This window comes from Micropterus dolomieu, linkage group LG05, assembly GCF_021292245.1.
Source record: "Micropterus dolomieu isolate WLL.071019.BEF.003 ecotype Adirondacks linkage group LG05, ASM2129224v1, whole genome shotgun sequence".
NCBI lineage: Eukaryota > Metazoa > Chordata > Actinopteri > Centrarchiformes > Centrarchidae > Micropterus > Micropterus dolomieu.
Genome location: NC_060154.1, coordinates 11867242 through 11891466, shown reverse-complemented (window position 1 = coordinate 11891466; position 24225 = coordinate 11867242). Strand labels below are relative to the sequence as shown.

At 40.5% G+C, this 24225-nt stretch overlaps 2 protein-coding genes across 5 annotated transcripts; both read right to left on the bottom strand.

The window, feature by feature from the left end:
- Positions 1 to 2076: 2076 nt before the first annotated feature.
- On the bottom strand, positions 2077 to 5102 carry ctsl.1 (cathepsin L.1). 4 transcript variants are annotated; one of them, XM_046049523.1, is made up of 9 exons: positions 5010 to 5102; positions 4585 to 4689; positions 4129 to 4271; positions 3793 to 3990; positions 3505 to 3696; positions 3026 to 3191; positions 2786 to 2891; positions 2412 to 2515; positions 2077 to 2282 (listed from the first exon to the last, which is right to left on the bottom strand). In XM_046049523.1, the coding sequence occupies exons 2-8, from the start codon at positions 4682 to 4684 to the stop codon at positions 2416 to 2418; spliced, it is 1005 nt and encodes a 334-aa protein (XP_045905479.1). In that variant the 5' UTR covers positions 4685 to 4689; positions 5010 to 5102; the 3' UTR covers positions 2077 to 2282; positions 2412 to 2415. The 4 variants fall into 4 exon arrangements, with proteins under 4 accessions (XP_045905479.1, XP_045905481.1, XP_045905477.1 ...); XM_046049525.1 differs by having other exon boundaries at positions 4585 to 4685; positions 5010 to 5027; XM_046049521.1 differs by having other exon boundaries at positions 4965 to 5013.
- A 5721-nt stretch (positions 5103 to 10823) lies between these two features.
- vgll2b (vestigial-like family member 2b) lies at positions 10824 to 15714 on the bottom strand. Its single transcript, XM_046050445.1, has 4 exons — positions 15554 to 15714; positions 14739 to 15084; positions 12311 to 12757; positions 10824 to 11644 (listed from the first exon to the last, which is right to left on the bottom strand). Exons 1-4 carry the CDS (start codon positions 15638 to 15640, stop codon positions 11601 to 11603), a joined length of 924 nt encoding a protein of 307 aa, XP_045906401.1. The 5' UTR covers positions 15641 to 15714; the 3' UTR covers positions 10824 to 11600.
- Between the last annotated feature and the right edge of the window lie 8511 nt (positions 15715 to 24225).

The window sequence follows — 24225 nt, the reverse complement described above, 5'->3', positions numbered from 1 at the left end:
ATGGTTCAGGACTACCTGAGCCAGCCCTAACTATAAGCTTTATCAAAGAGGAAAGTCTTAAGCCTACTCTTAAATGTGGAGATGGTGTCTGCCTCCTGAACCCAAACTGGAACCTGGTTCCACAGGAGAGGAGCTTGATAGCTGAACGAATAGAATGAATCTGAGATAACCTTTTACAAACCACTGAATGCCAAAGAAAGTAAAACTTGATCCGGGGACAATAAAGCAGGAAAATACTATCCAAGACACCAGAAAAGACCAAAGATGAGATACCCCCTTACCAAAATGATTTTTCCACTTCTGAAGCTCCCTGCCCACAGCTTTTATCTTTTGCCTGAGGTTTACTAGCCTAAGGCCACCGCAGCAGTTAGTATCAGAGGCAGCATCAAAGTCTAAGCATCAGACATTTTGAAGAACATACACAGTTTAGTGAATAATTTATGTCAGTCAAAACATAAGCAATGAATCCAGATGTGACATAAAGCCCCAAGATATGAGGATGTAATGTGCTTTCAGAAATATGTTATCTATAAACACTCAACTTGTCTTCAAGCGAAGTTCTCAGCCAATTTGATGCGCACACATTTGACAAACTCTGACTAATGCAAGTATATGTATAATGCCCCCTTTTTATGTATTTTGCACAATACATTGTTAAACACATAAACCTTGACTGAGTCCAAACCATTTTTACAGTGCAGGGAGGTGAATCTACTTCATGTACTGCACTGGGAATCTTGAGGCGGTTGTATTTGTACATTTACAGTTAGATGTGAGCACATATTTGTCATTTTAAGAAATCTTGCGCATGCACAGTTTGGAAAGTGATTACCTCAAGAGGTTCGTTCCCTGTCACAGTTTATGTTGTATTTGACTTTGACTTGAAAAGCAATGAATTCTCAGCACCAAGCAAGACTCAGGATATACAACAACACATGGAATCAGGACCCATTGTGGGTTACTTGATATGCAGATGGGGTTGATTTTTTAACTGGTATATTATTTGCTCGATATGTACATATAACTTTATACAAATAAGTTCAAATAAGTAAAAATAGAAAATTAAAGAATAATTCTGGCATACCATTAGACAAATTAACAACTTTAAATGTTAGTTAGTTAACCTGAGCTAATAGAATAAAATGTAACTTCTTGCTGTAGCTGGCCAACATCTGCAGCTGGATTTATTATTCTGTATTTAGCAGTTTTTAACTGAGCACCACCTCACTTCTGTGTCATGGAAGCAAAACTTTAATATCGAACATCAAATAACTAAGTCTACAGCCATTCTGGCAGCTCCTTGAGGTTGTACTTGGTGCACAATGGTGCTTTGAGCTAAACGCTAACGTCAGCATGCTAACATGTTCACAATGACAATCTTAACGCATTTAGCAGTTGATGTTTACCGCATTTACCACAACATCTTAGTTTAGCGTATCAGCTGAATAACATTTGCTAATTAGCACTAAAGACAAAGTACAGTTAAGCTCTTTTGGTCACCAAAGTATTGGACAAATTATAATTTCTAGATTTTAGGTTACCATGGTTTTTAAAAGTCATCTTAAGGGGGTCATGAATGAGTGTACCACATGTCATGGCCATCCATCAAATCATTTTAAGACATTATACTTAAAAACCTAAATGTCAACCCTGTCACAGTTTAAGATGACCTTTGACTTTGATTAACTTTTGTTGTGAAAAGCAATAATTTCTAATAACTTCTTACCCTGTACATTTGCATGCTACTGGTCCATTTCATGGCAAACCAGTATCTCAACCAATAGGTCGTGAGACATTTCACTAAAATACAAAAATGTCAACCATGGTGGCACCACAGGAAAAGACAGGGAATTACTAAAGGCTTCATCGCCTGAGGACCATCAATGTCTGTTCAAATTTTAAATGGCAATCCATCCAATACTTGCTAAAATATTTAAGTCTGAAAAACAGTGACAACAAAAGTGACCAACAGATGAATAATGCCATCTCTAGAGCCAACAGTGCACTGTTGATATGCCACAGAACATCAGCACATCCTCAGTAACACAATGGTGGAAAATGAAAAGCAACAAAATCACAAATACATAAATGTTTATTTTTATCTCTGCATGTTAAACATTTTATCTCTTTACATTTATTTACAATCTTTATTAAAAGGTTATTCTATTAAAAGTGCACCAGGGCACAGACAACAAGGTGATGGTGATTTCCCCATAACTCTTTCTGAAAATAAAACAAATTATGTGTCACTGTTCTCCTCCTCAGTGAGGAAAGCCCTGGACCTAAAAATCCAATAAACACAAAAAACAAACAATTAATGGACAATAAACTGCATAGTGCACACATCAGTGCAGAAACTCCAAATTTTAACGAGTCATACAGAAAGGAAGCATTTTGAGTTTCTTGCTCACCTGCTCACACCAGGGGGTAGCTGGATGCAGTAGCAATGCCACACTGGTTGTGTTTGTTCCTGGTCATCATGATGTATCCCATGTCTCCCCATTGTAGACCCCAGCTACAGAAACACACAAATGACCAACAATAGTCAGCTGCTCTATGTCAAACAGAATCATAATCATAAAATTAGTTACAACAAGTGAAATAATGGTTGCAATCCATATGGGTGATTTAAGAAGTTGACAACATCCTGAATAAATTTCACACTTAAATAAGATATATTACTGCTGCTGTCTGTGAAAAGCTTTCTAACTCCACTGTAACACTGCTGACTGAGCAGGGAAGCAACACATAATTTAAAACATGAGCAACAGATTTGGGTGTTTACCTGTTCTTGACCAGCCAGTAGTCTTGCCCGTTGTCATTGCCATAGCCCACAGCAAGTACCCCATGGTCCAACTCATCACTGCTGCAGTCTGGCTCGTCATACACTCCTAGAAAAAAACAAACACAGATTAGGCAGACATATGGATAGGTTAAAAAATAGAAGAATATTTCCTTTTTCTTCTTGCATTTGATAGAAAGACTATTTTCTGGCAGAAGCAACACTGTGTTTAAAACTTTTCACCTGATTCATAAAGCTGGAAGGTCAGATGAGATGCATCAATGGCCACAGACACAGGTCCGATGGTGGCCACAGCCTCCTTCAGGGCCTCTTCATCACCTTGTGTCACATCAACGTAGCCTGTGCAAATGGCTCCAATGGTGGCAGGGTTGTAACGGCACTCACCATCCTAATTGAGAGAAAGTTTTTCACAGCTCAAAAAAGGTTGTACCATACTGACACATTATGAAATTGGTGATTACGTGTACATCAAAGAACATAATATTTTCCAAGTGCTACATTCTCACTGCTTTGCACTGCAAGTCTGTTATGTGCCATTATACATTTTGTCCATAAGATGGCAGTATTGTACATCTCTTTCCAAGTAGGCTGTAATTTCTAACAGTGTCCAAATAAGTTTTCATGCATAATGTTGACAAATGACACTGGATGTTGTACATTTAAAGATTATGACTTTTTCAACCATACTGCTTTCTGTTTACCTCAGCTTCATAAGGGTAGGAGTCCTCTGTGTCTAAACCTCCATTGGCTTGGATGTACTGGAAGGCACTGTCCATCCAGCCTCCGTTGCAACCCATGTTGCCATATTTTCCTGAGCAGTCAACCAGCTGCTGCTCGCTCAGAGACACCAGCTTCCCTGTCTTTCTAAAGGTCTGACCCTCCAGCGAGCCAGTCTGAAAGTGATACAAGTTAATATGAAACCAGAAAACAGTTGTGTAAAGTTTCCTACATCACCAAAAGAGAGAAAACTAAATTATTGTTGTACATACTGCACTGAAGGCCCAGCAGGAACCGCACTGCTTCTGATCTTTGACATCAGTGACGTATCCCTTGTCCCTCCAGTCAACACTGATGGGCAGATCAGCTCCTTCAGGGAGCCGGAGGAAAGTAGAGCCACTACGAGGCCGAGAGGCATTGAAGGAGCCCAGGCAACCCTGGGAAATCAGACGTTTGTACTCTTCATTTTCCTGGTGAGGAGGGACAAAATTCAGAGTATCACTTAATAGGGTCCTCGTTCAAAATGTTCCATTCCAAATGTATCCTGAAAAGCGGATTGCAACCAAATGATGGCAGAAGCATCCACATTTCTGTTTTCCTGTGCATACCATGTCAGCAAAGTAGGTCATGCCAAGGCGGTAGGACTTAATGCCCTCATCAGCCATTATGTTGTGCATCAGCACCAGTCTGCGGTTGTTGACCCAGATTTGCCTGCGGTGAGCCTCCTCTGACGGAGAGCTGTAGGACCTTCCTGCCAATCAGAGAAGGAAAGAATCAGAAAGAAAAGAAAGAAAAATGATCATTGATAAATTATTAATCAATTCAAACCTTTTCCTGTTAAGAGATTGCCCTTCATTGGCTATGAAAAACTGTAAGTTGTAAACTTCTAAACATTACAAATTACAAATCCCTTTACTTGAAGAGCTTTAGATGTGTGTTGTGTGTAAATGAGTATGAACATATGAATGGCACACTTCAAATTTAGGACACACATACAGTATCCTCTCAGGAAACAAGATCTATTGGATTTGACAATAGACCACAACAAAAGAAACCATCCTCACCAAACTTGAGTTTCCAGGCATGGAACTCCAGGTCTTCCAAAGAGAGGCTGGCACAGCTGGCCACAGCCAGAACAGCAGCAGCAACCAGCAGCAGCTTCATCCTGACTGACACACAAACAGAACAAGCAAAGAGATCTCTTGTGACTTGCAGGAAACCACACAGGTTGAGACTCTCACTTCAGCTTTGCTCCACAAACATTTTCTGTCGTGACGTTGGATGTCAAATGCACTTTGAATCTCTGATTCATTTCTCCCTCAAGCTCTCTTAATCTTTATGAGTTTCTGTTTTTTCTTTGCATCAGCACACCTGCAATACAGGAAATGTGTGTGCTTGTCTGTCTGTTTGTGTGTGTCTTGTTGTCTGTTCTGTAGCTGCTTACCTGCCTCCATGTCGGTGTGTGCGGTAAAGTTTGAGGTATAACTACCTGTAGGTGATGCAGATGCTGTGTTAAAGAGATGTTCTTATATAGCCACCTACAGTCATGACTTGCAGTATGTCCAGTCAGGTGGCTGTCAAGAGCTCATAAACTGAGAGAGAAAGGAAAAGAGAGTCAATCATTGAAATAGGGAAGGCGGGAGTTATGCATCATGAGTTTGCATGATGACATTCTTTTGGGAAACATATTTGTCAGTCTCAGCAAAACTCTTTAGAATTTTCTATGATAACATGATCAGTCACCCATCAGTCTGTTGTTTAGAAATGATATAGTCACATGAGGAAGAAACACAGTCTGTGTGTTGGCTTGATGCCCTCATGTGAAAAACAACAATTTGGTGTTTGGTGTTGTTGTGCTTTCTGATTCCAGTCACGTGATGATGGGAATTCCTCTGAGGTAACAAAAGGAAATCACACACAGAGATACATTAACAAATGCTGTGTGCTAGTTTTTGCTGTCACCCACATGCTTTAGTTGAAACCTAAATTATGCCACGCTGGAAAATGTGTATGTAGCAAATGGATGAGTTCTTATTTCTCGGATACGTAGGCGGCACTTTAGCTATCGCTCACTCACTGAAACTTTGTATGAGCAATTTATATGAATGATCAGGTTTTATTTGAAGTTGCGTTACCCTGTCTTTCTGTCTTTAAAAAACTCCTCTTCATTGGACAAGTATTTCTTCTTCTCCTCCACAATACAGAACTCTTTTTTTGCCTCAAACGGATAAGAGATGAAATACTGTGAACACACACAGGCACACATTCTAATAAATGAAACTCTTCTCAATTGGTGTAATTGATTCAGTAGTGTTTCAATTGAGAGTTGCTCAAGACTTCCCTTCTGTTTCCATGCACACATCCTGTTTTCAGCTAGACTGTAAGGTTCGGTTTGTTCTGCAAATGTTACCAAGCCGTCATTGTCAGGAAACTGAGTGCAAATACTATTTAAGGCAGAAAGCAGTGCTGGGAATTTAACTTTGTATTAATTTGTTTCACTCTGATGGCACAGTGATGACATCCAAAGTGTAAATTCTTGGTCTCATAAACCCTTTTTACATATTGTGCAAGCAATGTAGTCTTAAATTTTTTTCCATAGGAGTTCCCTGCAGTTACTGATTGCTGTGTGCTGCACCCTCCTGCTTTGTCACAAGGCTTTCGTGTCATGACAATACTTGTGCTGTGAAGTGAGGAAAAACTGAGAGCTAAGCTTAAGGTTTACGGATGTGATCGAACTCAATCAGCTTGTTTCATGTTCCTGTCTGTTTGTACCCAGATATACAGGGTGTGCAGTCAGTAGTGTTTGTACAAGTGCTTGGGTTTCTTCCAGTAAAAACAGTGCAAATAGTTTGCCAGCAAATAACACTGTCACATAATGACAAACAACAGAAACAGAACTGCTGCTAACTGCCCCTAACCCTGCTATATGGTTCTCATAAAAGCTCATGAAAAGCAAAAGCACAGAAAGACTTTTGACCAGTGGTAGCAGAGGTCCTCAGATCCTTTACTTATTACTATAATGTATTATCTTCAATTTATCATCACACAGAAAAAGCCCCCTGTAACTAATATATTATTAATTAGATATATTGATATACTGATACAATACTGATGCAACAATGTGTATGTTGTGGCTGGTCAAGGTGGAGCTAATTTATCTTTGGCTTGATGTATCCAGTTAGGTACCATAGTTTAATCCAGTTAAGTTTAATTGTGGCCCTCCAAAGAGTCACATGATGAATCTGAAAGGTCGTGTGATGATTTATGAGAGAGGAAAGAAGAAAAAACAAACTTCTCTGACCCAAATTTGTATTAATCTCTGCACTTGTCTCTCATCCTTTTTTTGTACAATTTTGAATACTTTTACCTTGTTGATCCTTGAACAGTTCTTTTCATGAAACCATTTGAGACGGTGAGAAATGTGAGGAGGGGCCCCAACTAGACATTGCTTTTTTTATAGGGTCATGTCATAAGCTTATTATGTGTTTATTTGCTGTTTTTTAATGTAAGATCTTAATGTGAAAAGTAGTGACTATAGCTGTCAGGTGAATGTGGTGGTGTGGAAGTACAAAGTAGTAGAAAGTACCTCAAAATTGCACAGCACGGTAAGTAAATGTATCACCAACTTTTAAGTTCACTGAGCTCAAGTTTCACACTGAAACTAAGTGATTCTCTATTTTAAGCTACACAAACACAGATCAGCAAGCGTGTGATCCTTTGTAATGTAGATGATGGGAAATGCTGGCTTTATTGTAAAACTATGATGTCAAGTGCAACTTCACAGGCATAAAGACTGATACCATGGGTCCATGAGTCAACATGATACAAATACCATAGGAAATCTTCCACAGTTCATAGATCAATGTTTGTGTGTGCTTGTGTGCATGGTGTTGAAAAAAAATCTTAAAGGAAGAGATGCAAGGTACACACCTAGATTTACAATTACCTGTGCAATGTGTGTGTAGAGCCTGACAAGTTTTTTGTTTCTTTCTAAACAAAACAGAAACCAACTGCACAGAGGAAAAAAAGGTTTTCTCCTATTTCCACCATGACTTCCATATTGTATACCACATGTTTTGGTTGCATGCCATTGTGTTTTATTTTTTATTCAGCTGGCACATGCAGTTATGAAAGTTAGGTTATAGCTCTGGAAATGAAACATTAACTATATGAATTGCAGGGCAGAGGATACACAACTAAGCAATGTGTCTGAAATGGAGGTGAGTATAACAGTCGGTCATTAGGTCAGAGTGTTGATTTGTAAAAAGATTGGAGTCAGTTGCACAGTATTTAGTGAAGATGGAATAACTACAGTTTATGATTTCAACATTGATTAATTTCAGACATAGTATGCAATTAGGTAATATTTCTTAAACTGATTCTTAATTCAATTTCTCCTAGTTGTGATCAGACAAATTGCTCTGAATGTGAATCTGCCTCCTGGATCATGTGGCTTTGACCTATGACCAGTCAATTTACCCACTGCTTTGATGTGGAATGCAAATGTACTTAGGGTTTGTCTTACTGTAAAAGATGTATTACACCACAGCGGGGTGAATCAGCTGTTCTAAGAAAATGCTGGTTAATGTTGTGAACTGGTATGGCTCACTTCCCTTTATCGAAGTCTATAAGGTACGTTCCATGGGGAAACCATAGTGGTTTTCCTATAAACTACTTTAGCTCAAAATCAAATAGACACACAGACTCATGCTTATAATATATACACATGCATTTTCCAAATATTACTGCTCTGTCCCCAACAGGAAGACAGCCACATGCACCTGCTCAACATTTCTAAAACCTCACTTACTTACTTCCTGTACTATTGGTTAGATGTTTGTAAGTTTGATTTTAAACTATATTGCTCTAAAAGCAAAATGCATTTGGTCAAAATTTAGTTAAGACCTGAATCAGACATTTTACATATGTTTTACTGAATAAAATAAAATTATAATATCTGCGAAAACAGCTTAATGTGCTTTAACAAAACAGAGCTAAAACCTGTCCAAACCGTTGCTCTCTGGCATGGTCATTGCACTTACTGCTCTTAGCTACCACAGACAAACAGCCAACTAGACAGCTAAAGCAGGAACCCAATAGCTAGCTGGTGATAAAACCACAGCTAGCCTGAGCTAAAGCTAAAGCTAAATTTTCTTGCTTTACCCTGGTTGTTCTTTATAAATGACGAAATTAGTGTCACAACTGACCATTTTCAATAAGGTGACAATAAGCCAATTATTTTCTCAATTACTCGTTTAGTTGTTTAGTCCAGTGGTTCTCAAAGTGGAGTCTGGGATGCCCAGTGGTCCTTGAGGGGGCTCCAGGGGGTCCCCAGCAAAAAGGGGAATAATTTATTTTCACTATACATTCCATCCATAAGTAACACAATGAAAACACATACGACTATTTTGGTCATGGGTTGCATAAACTTTCTGTTATAAAACATCTAAAAGAAAAAATCCTATCAGATGGGGGTATGTGGTCTAATTTGTTTAGGGGTCCTTAACTAGAAACAGTTTGATAACCACTGATTTAGTGTAACTAATAATAACTGTATATATTGTGTGTGTGTGTGTGTGTGTGTGTGTGTGTGTGTGTGTGTGTAGCATGAAGGAACTACAAATTTTGTTTCGTTGTGCAGCCTTGTGCTGTATAATGACTAATAAACAACCTTGTACCTTGTATTTAGTCAATAATTGTAGGAATAAGGAAAGATGCCTGTCATTGTTTCCCAGAGTCTTAAAATTTTTTGTTTTGTTCAACCAACAGTCTAAAACCCAAATATATTCCATTTACAATGATATTCAACAAAGAAAAGTATTAAAGCTTAATGTTAGAGAAGCTGGAACCAGAACATGTTTGGCAGTTATACAGTCAAAAGAACTAATCTCGAAATGATTAATTGATTAGGATAGCTCTACTGTAAATATTCAAAATAATGTGTTTGTGGATAAAATAGACAAGAAAGGTTTTCTTTGTAGATCAGTTTTCATAATACTATAAGAGTATTATGTGGGTCCTATGAAAATTATTTTAATGGCATAAAATAAAGCCTAAACTTTAAGCCATTTTCCATCAACTTCAGTGTTTCCGTAGTTACTGTTTTCAGCCTTTGTAGGACAGTATACCTCTCACAGATTCAAGGGCTAAAAACTCAACATATGTCAATTTTGGCCCAACTGGTCAATGTGGAGTAAGTGACTTATGGTTGACCCTTAATCATTTCTTATCTGGCTTATGCAGTGTTATAAACCCAGCAGGAGAGGGCAGCATTTCCTTAGGCTGTGTTTATACAGTGGTCTGTTCATAAGTAAACACCCCCTCACATGTACTTAATGTGGAGTTTATTGACATTTAAGTAATACAGTGTGACAATACCTGTGGGTGCATACTAATGTGGAGTAGATCCTGGAGGATCCGGTGTGAAAAAGAAACCGTCAGGCCCAGTGACAATACTAGTGTGAACGCTATCCCTGGTAAACTCTTCTAATTTCATTACTCTACATGTTTCCTCAGCTTATTGCCAATCACATAGTTGGCTGCTCTCTAGTGGGGGTCACACATAACAGCCGCTAAATTGTGACAGTGGCCCAGACTGGCATACCTTAGCACATAATCTGATTATCGGATCAATAACACAGCAACATTTGGGGCATAGCTGGGATGGCTGCCTTCTTCTCTGGTTACACATTGCTGGCATTCACCACTCGTTCCCACTTTATAGGTGACAAAGTGTGAATGCAAGCAGGAATTCAAATGGAAGGCCTTTTAAATAAGCCACATTGCACAGCGTAGGTCACATCTGGTTGTGCTACTGTCTCCAGGATTCACACAGCTACTAAAATATCATCACACTCTATATATCAGTGTGTCAAATCATAATTTGATCTAAAAGCCTCCATCAATATGGTGACACATTTCTTGAAGCTAATATTTGTATTTGTCCACTGGAAGTATTTATTTATCTCTGTCTAGTTATACTTACAATGTCCTTAAACTTAGTAGGGGCTCAGATAGTATTTATACAAGGTAAACATTTAGGAGATTTGCCATAAAAATATTTATTGACCTCACAAAGTTCTTGGACACAAAAATGAGAAATGACACACAAAAAAACTTAGAAAGTCCAAATTCCAAAACATCTAAGAATGACACAGAGAAATAAAGAACTAAAATGGAACAACATTGTTACATTTAAAGAACACAATCTTTGAGTCTGTTTAGGATAAACAAATAGTTAATGAATTTAACACATTTTTGATATGTTTTTATTCCTTCATAGATGGATGAGAAGCTCCACCAAAAACACATGGTGTGGCCATCTCTGCCTCCTGTCTTTAGAAAACACAATAAACTGAATCACAATCATTTCAGAAAACTGGCCTAACCAAACATTTTAGAAATGCACATGAACACCAATAAATAGAAACCATTTATTTCAGAAAGCAAAATTATATAACAACAACCCAAAAAAGGCATCATGATGACAGTAACAAAGCATAAACCACCATAATTGCTGCTCCTGTTTATCGCTGCATGTTGCATTTGTGAAATGCAGATAAGTGGATGATGACAACCACTGTACCAACCACCAAGAACATGAGACAGAGATAACCAGGGACGTTGGAGGGAATCCCTGTTTGCCACTATTCATCCCTCTGCCCCTCCATTCATCCCTCTATCTCTCTGTCCTCTGCAAATGTCTGTTGTGATCCTGTCTTTCTCAGTCCAAACAGGTCACTGTGGCTCATACCTTGCCAAGGTCTGTGCTGCACCGGCAGCGACAGGAGAGAGAGTGGAAGAGAGATGCGAAAGAGAGAGCAACAGCACCGATTATAGACAGTGTCTCTCCCCCTCTTTCTCTCTCTCTCCCTCTCTCTGCTTTATCTCCATGGTGCACACACGTCGACCTGGAGCAAGGCTGTATGCTGGCAGGGGGAGGCCAGGAGCAGAAACAAGGGGGTGGATAGACGGGGATGGAGTGTGTGGCGGGATAAAGGGACACGCTGCTTCAATAGCAGAGCAGGTCCAGGGACTAATTGGATCTAGTAATGGCTGGTCAATGTGACTGAAGGGCTCGTTAGAACCAGTACAGCTCCTTGCCTTTCTTGTGCTGCTGGAGGCCTGAGAAAAAAGGACAAGGAAACAATGAGGAGGACAACGGCGAACAACAGAACACAGGTTGTCATGGAGCCTACTTTTGCTAAACATCATGTTTTAGAGGGGGGGAAAGAGAGCTTCTGTGAGGATTATGATGTGTGTGTGTGTGTGTGTGTGTGTGTGTGTGTGTGTGTGTTTTCAGTATGCGTAGGAGTGTCTATGGCAGTCTACAACAATTAATGCATCTGTGCATGTGTTTCCAACAAAGGGTATTGCAAGGGTTGAAAGTTAACGTGTGCGCAAGAGTGTGTGTGTTTGTGTGAATGGTTGTCAGAAGACACGTGTTCTTCTGTGTTTGATTGAATAAGATCAATACACATAATTCAGAATACCTTGGGTAAAATGTTTTTAGCAACTAAAAAGCTAAATCGGTACGCTGCAGAATTACAATCGTGCTCATTACATTCAACAGTAGAGAAAAAATGTATTTGTTTCTCATATTTTTGTAGCCGTGTATAATCTGAACTTGCCATTTGTATTTGTCTACACTGATGTCTGAGTGTATTTCTTTGCAGTTTCTTATCTTCATATATAATCTGATTAGAGATATTTTATAAACTGTTAATAAAGAAACACTTGGATTGTCCATACAGTATTTGCAAAAGCCTGACAGCCTGGTTGAGTGGGTACCTGCATCCATGTTGAGTGCCAGTGTCTGGCTGACATCTCCTGGGGGAAGCAGGCTGGGCCAGGAGGCAGTGGGCTCCAGCTTGCTCACTTCATAGTGGCTTGGCAAGGTAGGAAGATGAGGTGGCCTCACCGTGGGCACGAGCAGGGCCCCATAGTGGGGCTCCAAAGCCGACGGTGAATACAGTTCATGGAGAGGCCGTGGGGGTCCGTAGGCTTGGGCCTGGGGATATCCCCAGCTCTCTGGTGGGTGAGAGTGGGAGTGAGGATGAGCGTGTGGGTGCGGGTGAGCATGTGGATGCGGCAGGCCCGGGTGCAACCCAGATGCGTATGGGTCCATGGAATAGGAAGGCGCACCGGTTTCACAGTGGGAGCGGCTCTGAGGCGAGGAGTAGTTACTGTCCCAGAAGGATGGGGGGAAGCTTCGTCGACTGCTAGGTGAAGGGGTATCTAATGGGGGAGGGAGGTAGAGAGGGGGAAGGAGGATAAACGATGATACAATTTAGGCCAAGTTAAAAACTATTGCACAACTGAAGTAGTGAATCACTTGATTTACAGAGACAAATGGAAAAGCTAGAGCTGTGCAACAGGAGCAACCCCTGCTAAAACGTAGATGTCATTCACATGACTGCTACACCCGCTGGCCCAGATATCTTCCCCATTGGATCATAGTGTCACACAGCCCTAGCCCCAACAAGACACAGAAATAAACACAGCCACGTTCTAGCAGACAGAGGGAGAGAGAGTGACAGAGAGAAAGGTAGAAAGAGAGACATCCCTATATCCTACAATTCTATATAAGGCAGACGCTCTGACCTGGAGGGAGCCCAAGGCTCACATAGCCTTATATCACTCGCTGTGGTGACATCTCTCACTCTCATGTCAGCCCAGTACTTCTGAAAGTCTCACAGCTCACTCATGCACACACACACACACGCGTACACACACACACACACACACACACACACACACACACACACACTCACACACACTCACTCAGACACGCAACTCTGGCCCTGTGCTAGCACCCGCCACCCCTCTTTTCTGTCTCCTGCACCCCCACCTGTTGTTTTCTCTGCTCCCCCCTCTCCTCGCCCTTGACAGAATGTCAGCGAGCCATTATATGTTTTTAGCAGTATACTTTTATATTTAGATATTCCTCTGAAAAAAGACACCATGCAACACCCTGAGAGGTAGTGTTTCCCTCTTCCCCTATCACACAGACCACAGCATATATAAATCTGACAGGCAAGCAGGCAACTGACTGTGCAACCATTGTGGGGCAGGAGCTGTAGCGAGAGTCAGAATGGCAGCGGCAGAGACGTTTGAAGGGGATACGCCGGCGAGGCTGCGCGCTTACGGCCATGTATAAACATAGCATCTGTTGTGAGGCAGGAAGCGTGTGTTAGTGCCGAAATGAAGACGTCCGACTGAACTAGGAAAGAGACTAACAGCGACATCAGAGAGAGGGAAAGAGTAGAAGCTGTAGGCCCTACATGGATATCCAAAGGACATCTGCAAGCTGCTGGTAGAAAGGGACTTCTGTGTCTCTAGAAGATTTGAAAATTACTAATTTTTAATTTGCATTTTTGTGCATCAAAATGAAAGAAAAAGCAAAACAATATAAACTCCTAATAATGTTGCTGATTTTAAAAATGATTTGATGCTTTTCAGAATAGTAATTATGGAATTTGTGTATGTTTTTTTGCTTTTAAGAAAAAAGAAAAAAAAAATTTGATTCCTGATTTTTCACCCCAAAACCTAGAAAAATCTGAATGTGCATGCTCTCTCTTGCTTGTCTTTAAATTGTCACCCTAACCAGAGTCAAAAGTCCCTTTTGACTCCCAACAGCTCCTGACCTTTGTGACCTCTCCAGGGACAACAGTCCCAACAAGCAGCTTTTCAGTCCTGTCACCTGATCACATCACCTGTCTGACGCTCTTCTGTGCTCTGCAGAACTATCAGCTCACTCTGTGTGGCTTCAAAAGCAGGCACAAGGCCCCACACAGACAACTGTGGTACCTATGCTCACATAAATAAGTGGAAATTATGAAACTGCAGGAATGTAGTGGAGGTCAATTTCAACCTAAACTCAGTTTACTCAACCTTTTTCAGGCTGGCGGCAATCTTCACAAAACAAATTTGTTGTAAAGATGGCAGTAAATCAGCTTAACTGGTGGAACAACATTCAGATTGGGTCCCTAATTATTTTTATGAAAAATTATGGATTAATGATTTTGAAAAATACAATGGTGGTTGTTTTCTTTATGTTCACACAGTGGACTGGATTTACTTAAGTTTGTGTTTCCATTACTATTATTGAAGACCATATTTTTCTGTAATTATAGTCATCCTGTATGTGTGTATACACACACAAGGTTTGTATGCACCTTTGTATAAATAGTTTTTATGTATGGACAATGTGGTATACCTGTGCCCTGTTGGTCTGAAGCCCGCCGTTTGCCCTCTCCATCCATGTAGGAGCTGAGGGCCCTGGAGAAGTGCTCGTCCACCACGCTGCTGATGTCTCCCTGGTAGTAGGTGAAGAGGACACAGCGAGAAGTCAGGTACTCCGCCTCAGGGGGCTCCTGCTTCTCCTTGGGGCCCTCCTCTGGCCTTAAAACCGCCGGTGTGTAGGAGGTAGAAGACGAATTGGATGAAGATGAGGAGGAAGTTGATCCTCCAGTGCCTGGGCCCCCAGACATCCCCTCGGGACCCCTGGGAGTATCCATAAAATCCCGGCAGTCAAGAGAAGTTCTGCTCAGACCTGTGGGAGCCTGCGGGGGTTGGTGGGAGCGTTAGAGGAGAGGCGGGGAGAAGCAGGGAGAGGGTTAAGACAGGTGTTGCAGAGGACAGTTCTGTAGCTGTCTATGAGATACTTCGACATAATGTTTTTCTTTGTGTGTGGCAGCACTGTTACGTGTGTGCGTGCGCGCGACCAAGCGTGCATGTCTCAAGATACGAGTTGTGTGGGTGCAGAAGACTTCTGTGTTTGGTAAGACACAAACAGCAGAACTGACAATGTAGATGTTCGAAAATGAGGAATTAAATCAAACGAATAGCCTACTTAAAAGCATGTAAACAACTTTAACGGTTTCTTCCCCATCACGTTATTTGCTTTTACGCACAAGCTGCATAAACTAGCCAAATAGTTGTTCCCCACCTCAACGATCCCCTAACACGTGAAATAAGTAGATAAGAAGAAAATAAGAAAAAAAAACATTTAAATGTTTGCTTACTTCCTACCTGTAAGCTATTGATAAAAGCAGGACCAGTCGGTGCGTACGGTGCGTAATGTCCATAGGCTGGGTACATAACATCCAAACAGCTCATGGTAAATGAGCGGTGTCTTCACTGTTCTGTGGAAACCGACCTTGCTGAGAGAGAGAGTGATAACATTCCGGGGGTTTTTTGCCGAAGAGAAACGGGCTCGGTGATCGCTGATCAGTGCGAAAAAGCCCTTGCCACACTCGACATAGTCAGCCCAGAAGGAACGCACCTCTCCGCTCCCTGTGTGCGCCACAACAGCTGCGGGAGCAAAATGTGGTGAGGTTTATGGAGCAAGCATGAGGGTGTCCTGTCCTGTACATCTCTATGTCAACCCCTCCCACCTTTAGCTTCCTTCCCCCACATCACCACCAACACTCCCAATACAACGTCTATAGCAGATTATTGATTGCACCCTAGCAAAACGGATAGTTTCCTTTAAAAATGAATAGCTTAAAAACTGTAATCATTAAAAGTGTATAGTTGTCAAAAGTAAATGTGTAAATGAGGTCCGAAGTCTGGGACTGCAAAATGTCCATTCAAATACAAAACATAGGCAAAACTGAAAAACCTGGAAACAACCTGTGACTAATTATGGGCCCACAACTGCTTCATCCTGGTGTAAAATAAAGGTTAGATAGAATGTCATCCAGTTACACAAATAGATTTGGATGAAGTCATTGAGCTTAATAACGAGTCACACAACAATGAGCACATGATGCATGCGATTCAGTGACTTTTTATTTCTTTCCATGTACTGAATGGATACTTGAAAACTTTGTGCTCTGTCCAAGCTGAAAGTGTATCCATGGTCTTAAAACAGCCATCGGTTGCCAAGTAAACCCTCAAGTCATCTGAAGTATTTAGTGTGTTCCCAGAATGACACATAAGTGTCAACTATAGGTTGCACACTGGTCATACCAACATAGAGGAGAAAGGGACTCTGCACAAATCTATGACAAATTATCACCTATCCGCAGTGCAAACAAAAAGATATTTTCACACACACACACACACAAACATACCCGATGACAATCACAAACACCACAGAGGGAGGAACATCATTCATCGTGCATCCATGTACAAAATGCCCCCCCAAAAAGCATCTTGAAAAGATTAAACTTGAAAAGATGTATTCTCCAGAAAGTGCAGCTTATTTCTCTTGTTTTAAGGGTTTACAGGTGCCTGATGTTTGGGCATGCCAGTCTTTTTGACAGGCACTTGCCTGTGTGCCTGGTAGAATAGTGTGGAAAATTTGCTGAATTCCATGGACGAGTGTCAGATGAGGTGGAATGTCTCTGATGTATGCGAGTGGACGAGCTCCTCAGGAAGTTACATCGTCCCTCTGCTGCGTTCTCTAGATGGAGAACATGACCAACGTCTTGCTATGTATACATCACACATAGTATGAATAACTAGTGGCAGGTTACTGGCATGCTAATGAATCCAACATGGTCTTCAATTGCAGTGGATAAAGCTGACATGCTACACTGTATATTTCTCACTTCTCACCTTGCCTTGCATCACTGTTTTGATAAGATGATTTTACAGCATAGCACTGCAATATAATACTGTAAATTGTACAGTATTGTATATATTGCCTCAGTACAGCAGTGTTTCCATTTTGAATGAAGAGTTTAAGTGTGCAAATCCACTTTTCAAGCAGACCAATCTTAACATTACTGCGGCACTAATCCCACTTCAGACCATTACCCTTGCAGAATGATGTGCAATATGGGCTACAAGATCCATGTACATGCAGGGTAACGCAGGACAGAAGTGGAGTCAGGGAGAAAGAGAGTGATGCAATGCTAGAAAGCTCAATGTTACACCAGCGTGATCAACAGCTGCAGCTGACAGAAGGGAAGGGAGGCCACTATTAGTATTAATGGCCATGACTAAATTTCTCTCTGTGTCTCTGTCTGTCGTTCTGTCTCTGCCTCTCTCTCTCTCTCTCTCTCCCACTGGTCTTCCTTAGTGATACACACACCTTTTTTTCTGTTTAATCGTTCTGTATTCCCCCTGGAACAGCCACCCCTATTGACAGTTAGGTGTGTGTGTGTGTGTGTGTCTAGGTGTTCCAATGACGGTGCGTGTTCACATACACGTTGCAGCACTTGTCATCGAGTCACCAACCTAGAAAGAGGATAGGAGAGACAACCAGCTTACAGACACATAAGAGAGATCCCAAAATCCAAAACTAAGTCAGTCGGCACATTTGTGTTTGTCAGTGATACTACACTGTGTATGCTAAAATCTTTGCATGTATGGAACAGTATGTGCAGGAGTCTACAGTTACATGTGTGTGTGAGTGTGTGTGTGTGTGTGTGTGTGTGTGTGTGTCTGTATGTGTCTGTGTGTGTCTGTGTGTGTGTGTGTGTCTGTGTGCAAGTGTGCGTGGAGGTATCTGTGTGTCTACATTTACGTGTATACGCTGAAAATAAACACAGGTTACATCACTCCTTGTGACCCTGCGACACATCTAGGCCCCGCCTCTCTCAAAAGAGGTCTGACCAGGCAAAGTGTCTCATTGGCTGAGATGTTGCAGGGCCAGTTGAGGTGGTAATGGCAACCTGGTTTTATTTAGACCACTATTCGCATTGCAACACCACCATTAATAGTTTATACTCTATGCTACAAATACCTGAGTACATTAAATAAATATGCACACACATGTACTTTTATCAGCCCTTTACATGAATATTAAAGTGAAATTGTCTTAATGTATAAAACAATTGGAGAATCATGTATAAATGCAAATCAGGATAATGCAATCAGCAAGCTTATGGTGTTGGTCTGTAAAATTGGGCTTGTTGAGATATGAACCTGAAACCATATAAGCTGCCTCCTGAAACAACAAGGCCTTTATTAAGGTCTCAGTCTGGCTTTGTCCCAAGGGGGTCGGACCTTAGGATTCCACTGTTGTTTATATGCATCAATGTGTGTGTGTGTGTGTGTGTGTGTGTATGTGTATTATCCAAGACAGAGATGTACAGCTGCCCCGTTGTCCACTTCCACACAAATTCATCTCAGCTGTTCAAAATCATCGCTAAGTGTCATCGGAAACACTGACACACGAAACACACACACACACACACACACACAAAGGGCCACATATGAACAGGTTTGGCTCATTTATCCTTCTACACAAATGTTGGTGATAAATCTACTGTCATAGAATGTGCAAGTGTGTGGCTATTTTCTCCCTAAAACAACTCCCTCATTGTCCACACAGACCACCAGGGCCCAGGATACCAGAGCTTTGAGTCTAGAAGTCAGTTAAATATAAATAAAGAATTTTATGCTCATTTATTAGAAATCATGGACACTTTACACTTCTGCCAGCCATTTTCCACAGCATAACTAGGCCTTAGTTTTAACATTGATTAATGCATTTTTACATTGTCATCAGTTTCAATTCATGGCAGCACAGTTTGAAAAGCAACGTTTAGTCACACGAGATCTGATAGGGATCACAGAAAACATTTAATCTTTATTTTATTGTGAAGTAGATAACATCTGGGATTTGGTATATTGAGAACAATTTAATTGTCTTCTCCTGGTCTTAATTGTTACATTGCACTTCGGTTAATGGTAATGTTTCTTTTCTTCAAAGTGTCTTTCATGGCTTTCTTTTATCTTTTCAGTCCCACATCAATAACATTACCCGGTCTGCCAATCTCCATCTACGAAACATCAATCGCCGCCGCCACTCCCTTACCCCCCACACTGCCGCCATTCTTGTCCACAATCTTGTCACTTCTCGTTTGGACTACTGCAACTCTCTCCTTTTCGGCCTCCCTCACAAATATCTTCATAAACTTCAACTGGTCCAGAATTCAGCTGCCCACATCATAACTCGAACACCCTCCATCCACCACATCACTCCTGTTCTCCAACAGCTTCACTGGCTCCCGGTCCTGTCCCGTATCCAATTCAAAGTCCTTCTGTTAACATTCAAGGCCATCCACAACCTTGCCCCTCCGCATTTGTCTGATCTCCTGCAGGGTCCAACTTCCACCCGCTCCCTTAGATCCTCTTCCTCCATAAACCTGTCTGTCCCCCATGCTCGTCTCACCAAAATGGGGAGCAGAGCGGCTGAATGCTCTGCTCCCCAGTTTACCACCACAACTTAGAAACATCGATTCATTCTCCCATTTTAAATCGCAACTCAAAACACATCTGTTTAAAACTGCCTACCTCATTTGATGAAATTTTTTTTTTGCTTTTAGCTTGTTTTAATGTTCTGTTTTCTAGTTTTGCTGCTTTTAAATGTTTTTGCATCCCTGTATGGTGTCCTTGAGTGCCGAGAAAGGCGCCTTAAATAAAATGTATTATTATTATTATTATTTCATGTCATTCATGTCATTCAAAATAATTCTATTATTGTTTTATAAGATCCATGTTGACTGATTTGCCTTTAACTCCAATGCTTTCTCAAGCAAGTTTCACATCCATGCAAGTTGATTTTTTGAAGCCGTACTAAAATTTACAGTACTGTAGACATGCAAAAACACTGAACTGGTCTTGCTATTACTGGTTCTGTTGGTTATGATTCCTGCATGGTACCATTAGGGGATGCAAGTTGTCTGGGAAATTGTGTAATAAAAAGCTGACACATAAACCGAACCTCAAATTTCATTAATGCAAGGGAGCAATTTGCACACTTCATTTCATACAACACACACAAACACAGAGAGAGCTTCTACACAGGTAAACATACTCAAGGTTCACCCCCTGAAACAGACGGAATGTGAATTAACAGCATCCTCTGAGAGGCTGACAAGTGTTACATTCCTAACATCCTATTACTGAGGGTACCCTGCCGCCATGCTGCCACTGGGTCACTGGAGTTATGCACACACAATCACAAATTCACACACTTGCATACAAACTCACACAGATATAAAGCCAAAGGAACGCATAAAAACACATGAAAGATGCACACAGAAACTGGGAAAGGGGGATTGTCACCTTCCTGCCTGACATTCCTGCTTCAGTGTGACAGAGGGGGCTGCCGTTAGAAGGGAACTATGGGTGGCAGCGGGCAGAGGGAAAGAGATGCGGAGGGTGGACCGAGGGTAGAATCACAAATTTGACATGTCACATGGTCAAACAGAGAAGATTTACGACTGGTCAGGTTTCACATCGGCAGCATGGTGTTGTGGCTTCAGAATGCCAGGTATGAGAGTGAGATCAGACTCCGGCTTTAGTTTGTACACCCCTTCTGGCAACAGCAGCCGGTGTGACTGGCTGAAGATGGCAGTGTTATTGGGGTTTGGTGTGGGGAACGAGCTATTTTGTTCTCTGGTCTTTTAACAGTTTCCTGGTTGTATAGATTTACAAAATAAGGAACATGCAGACGTGACAAAAAAGGTAGGAACACGTGCAGAGAAAGATGTGCAGAAAAGTGATACAGGTTTGGAGTGAAAGCAAGAAGACAAAAAGCAGTGTAGTGTGAAATTAGATTAACTAAAAAAAAAAAGACACACAGACAGGTAAAAAAACACACAGCCCCTGCTTTCTTATCTTGTTTTATTTCTCCCTCTACAGTCAGGAGCAATGATTTACTCACCGGTGACATCATGGAGACCACAGCTATTTTTATTGGCTGGTAAATGGCCAGCTCTTCTCCATGCTATGCCACCTGTCCAATCCGCACCAGTCAACAAGCCCCTGGGAAAAAAAGTCAACCACCCAAAAATGATTGAGAGTTGAAAGGCGGAATATGATACACACATGCCATGCTACTGTCCTATGCATGTTTCCCAAGTGAAATGTCTTGTCACTGCTACTGGTTTTCTATCGCTATTTGCCTGTGTTATTCATATACTGTGTTCTCATTAAACCCCCATACACATTATGAGTTTTGCACATGAATTTAAAATGAAACACCCCTCTGTTGAGGAAGCTTTGTGATCTACACCATGTTCTGCTCCCTTGTTCTCCCCCCTGCAGTGTTTAGACATGTGTGAGTGTGCGTGTGTGACTCTAAGGGTGGGGTTATTCCTGGCCCTGTATTGTGTGTTCTTAGGTGCCATTTAGTCACATGCCATCTGACCAACCCTTGGCCCTGAAAAATGATAAGTACCATGGCTGGGGGGGTGCCGGGGTGTACTGTAACCCCCCTGTCCTGCATGATGTCTATAAACTGGTACTAAAGGTAAAGACTGAATGTAGATGATAACATGTGTATGAGATGACAGTGTTGATTTAAGAACACATTGAAATATATGCAAATTTGAAGAGTTGATGGATGACAAAATCCTCAGATAAAAAAAGAAGCTATCAAAAGACCCTTAAAATTAGCATCATTGCCTGCTTACAGAACCATACAAAGGTTTCAAGATCAAAAATGAATGAGACTTGGAGAGTCTAATGTATTCTATTTAGATGTTAGGCTAGATGAACATATGAAGGTTGTCTCACAAACTGAGACAATATTATACAAAGATGTCTAATTAGTGTCAGAATCGCCTGAGCTTGGATGGACACCAACAAGAGCACTTCACAAATAAATAGCCTGTAACCAAAAGTTCAACACCCATTTGCTGATGAAATGTCTATTATGTGTATGTGAGTGAGCAGAATATCCTTTAGTGTTATTCATAGGAAGAGAAATAGAGGACTAGTCCTGAATGATCGTGTGTGATAACTGCACACCATGCAGAAGCTACTCTTGACCTTACTGCCTTCCTTAAATCACAAATTCATGACTGTGACCAGAGGTCCACCTTGTGGCAGTGGCATGTACTGCTCCACTTTCAGTGAGATCCCGAAAAAGAGTGCATCATTCTGTGAAACAACACCAGTGGGTGATGAAGGTTTAAAAAACAAGCAAATGCTAATAAGGCCAAAATGCTTTCTAAATGAGAAATACTTATATATATACTTGTATATTTGGTAATTAAAATCAGTTTAAATCCCATGAGACCTTAAGCTGCCAGAACCCCATAAGAAAAAGCTAAAAACGACTAAAGACGTGATTGTGATAGCGAACAACATAAAATTACCTTTTCTTGTTAGGAACTGTTAACAGCATTATTTCACAACAATTATTTAATTAATCAATCAATACATTTAGTCTGTGAAGCAGACTAACTATTTTGATACAGTAGAATTTAGACCATAGCCTTGTTATCCACTTAAAAAGAAAGTTGATCACAAACACTAATTGAACAGTGTTTCTGAATTATTCAGTAGAATTGCATTTTCCTTTGAGAGAAAGCATTTATTTTGATCTATATCAACAGACCTAATTTAAGTTTTCTGACAAGAGGCAGCTTAAATTTATAAGGGAATACCAGCCAGTTTAAGAATTAATACATTCTATGTCAAAGTGTATAGTCTAGAGTAACTGTTTATAGCTTGTGCCCTATAAAGTTAAGTGATGCCCACTTGGCTCCCTGTCACCATGGTGCATATATGGTGGTCAACCATTTTTCTTATAAAATCAGGATGAAAAATACTCTATTTACATTAGAAACTGGAACAACTACAACTGAGTTTAATTTAAGAAATATTTTCTATCCCATAATATACTTTGTGATCCCATCAATTTTATCATGACAACTAGTGGGTTTGAAACCTACAGTTTGACAAAGCCCACCATAAACCTTTGGCCATATGGTAGGCTACACATCTATTGTCATATTTTATATTATGCTTAGCCCCAATTGGGGTGTTTTTAAATTTTAGTTTAGTTTGATGATGCAGCTACCTGTCCAGTCATTCTGATTTCCCATTTATGTATGTACATATATATATATATATACACACACACACACACACACACACACACACACACACACACATATATATATATATATATATATATATATATATAAAATCCAAGTTTCAAGTTCTAACAATAAAGCTGTCATTGGCAATGAAATTCTTCATTAGGCACCCTCCAACAATGGTCACACAAATAAAATTTTAATGTAAGACAAAAACAGTGAAATATAGAAATCATGTATATAATATATAATAAAATATAGACTACTATGGTAGACAAGTGTATATGGAGGACCGATCCTGACACATTCAGAAATAAATACAGAAATAAATAAATGCTCAATAAATAAATAAGCATCCAATTAAATACACAAAAAAATAAAGTAAATAAATAAATGTAGGTAGTAATTAAATTATACAAGGAGACATAAATGTATATATTTTAATTAGTGTCTTTACTTATTCACCTTTGTTATAATTACCTTATTTATTTATTCTCCGTTATAATCTTCACCTTTATTTATTAATTACTTATTTTTTTAATGTATTTATTTATGTCTGTTTTATTCTTCCTTTGTATTTTTTGTACCTTATTTATTTTCACCCATGGTATTTATTTCTGCCTGTCCTTTTTACATTTCTGTATGCATTTCTGCCTCATTATGAGGGGCTGCGTCTCAAGGGGTCAGCTTCTCTCCTATTGGTGGACCAGTCAGACAGGCGAGCTCTAGGCCTACTCTGCCTGCACACATCAACGATCTTGCTCCTCACACAGTCAGATGGCTTCCTTCAGTGCGCTGAGGTGTTTAGCAACTCTGAAGACAATACTACCAGCCATGTCTTCCTTCTCTTTTCATGTAGACGCTCCGACAGACAGTGCTTTCAGTTTGCTGCATGCATGGACACAGAACTGC

Bases quoted from the DNA above. Each gene is read 5' to 3' on its own strand.
- ctsl.1 (XM_046049521.1), bottom strand. The intron at 3,697-3,792 runs GTATGTACAACA...TATCACTTTCAG, and splicing joins CCTGCTGGGCCTTCAGTGCA to ACTGGCTCGCTGGAGGGTCA. The intron at 3,192-3,504 runs GTAAACAGAAAG...TCTCTCAATTAG, and splicing joins CCTACCCTTATGAAGCTGAG to GATGGTGAGTGCCGTTACAA.
- vgll2b (XM_046050445.1), bottom strand. From the start codon at position 15,640: ATGAGCTGTTTGGATGTTATGTACCCAGCCTATGGACATTACGCACCG. The intron at 15,085-15,553 runs GTAGGAAGTAAG...CAACCCCCGCAG, and splicing joins CTTTTATCAATAGCTTACAG to GCTCCCACAGGTCTGAGCAG. The intron at 12,758-14,738 runs GTATACCACATT...CTCCCCCATTAG, and splicing joins TTCAGACCAACAGGGCACAG to ATACCCCTTCACCTAGCAGT.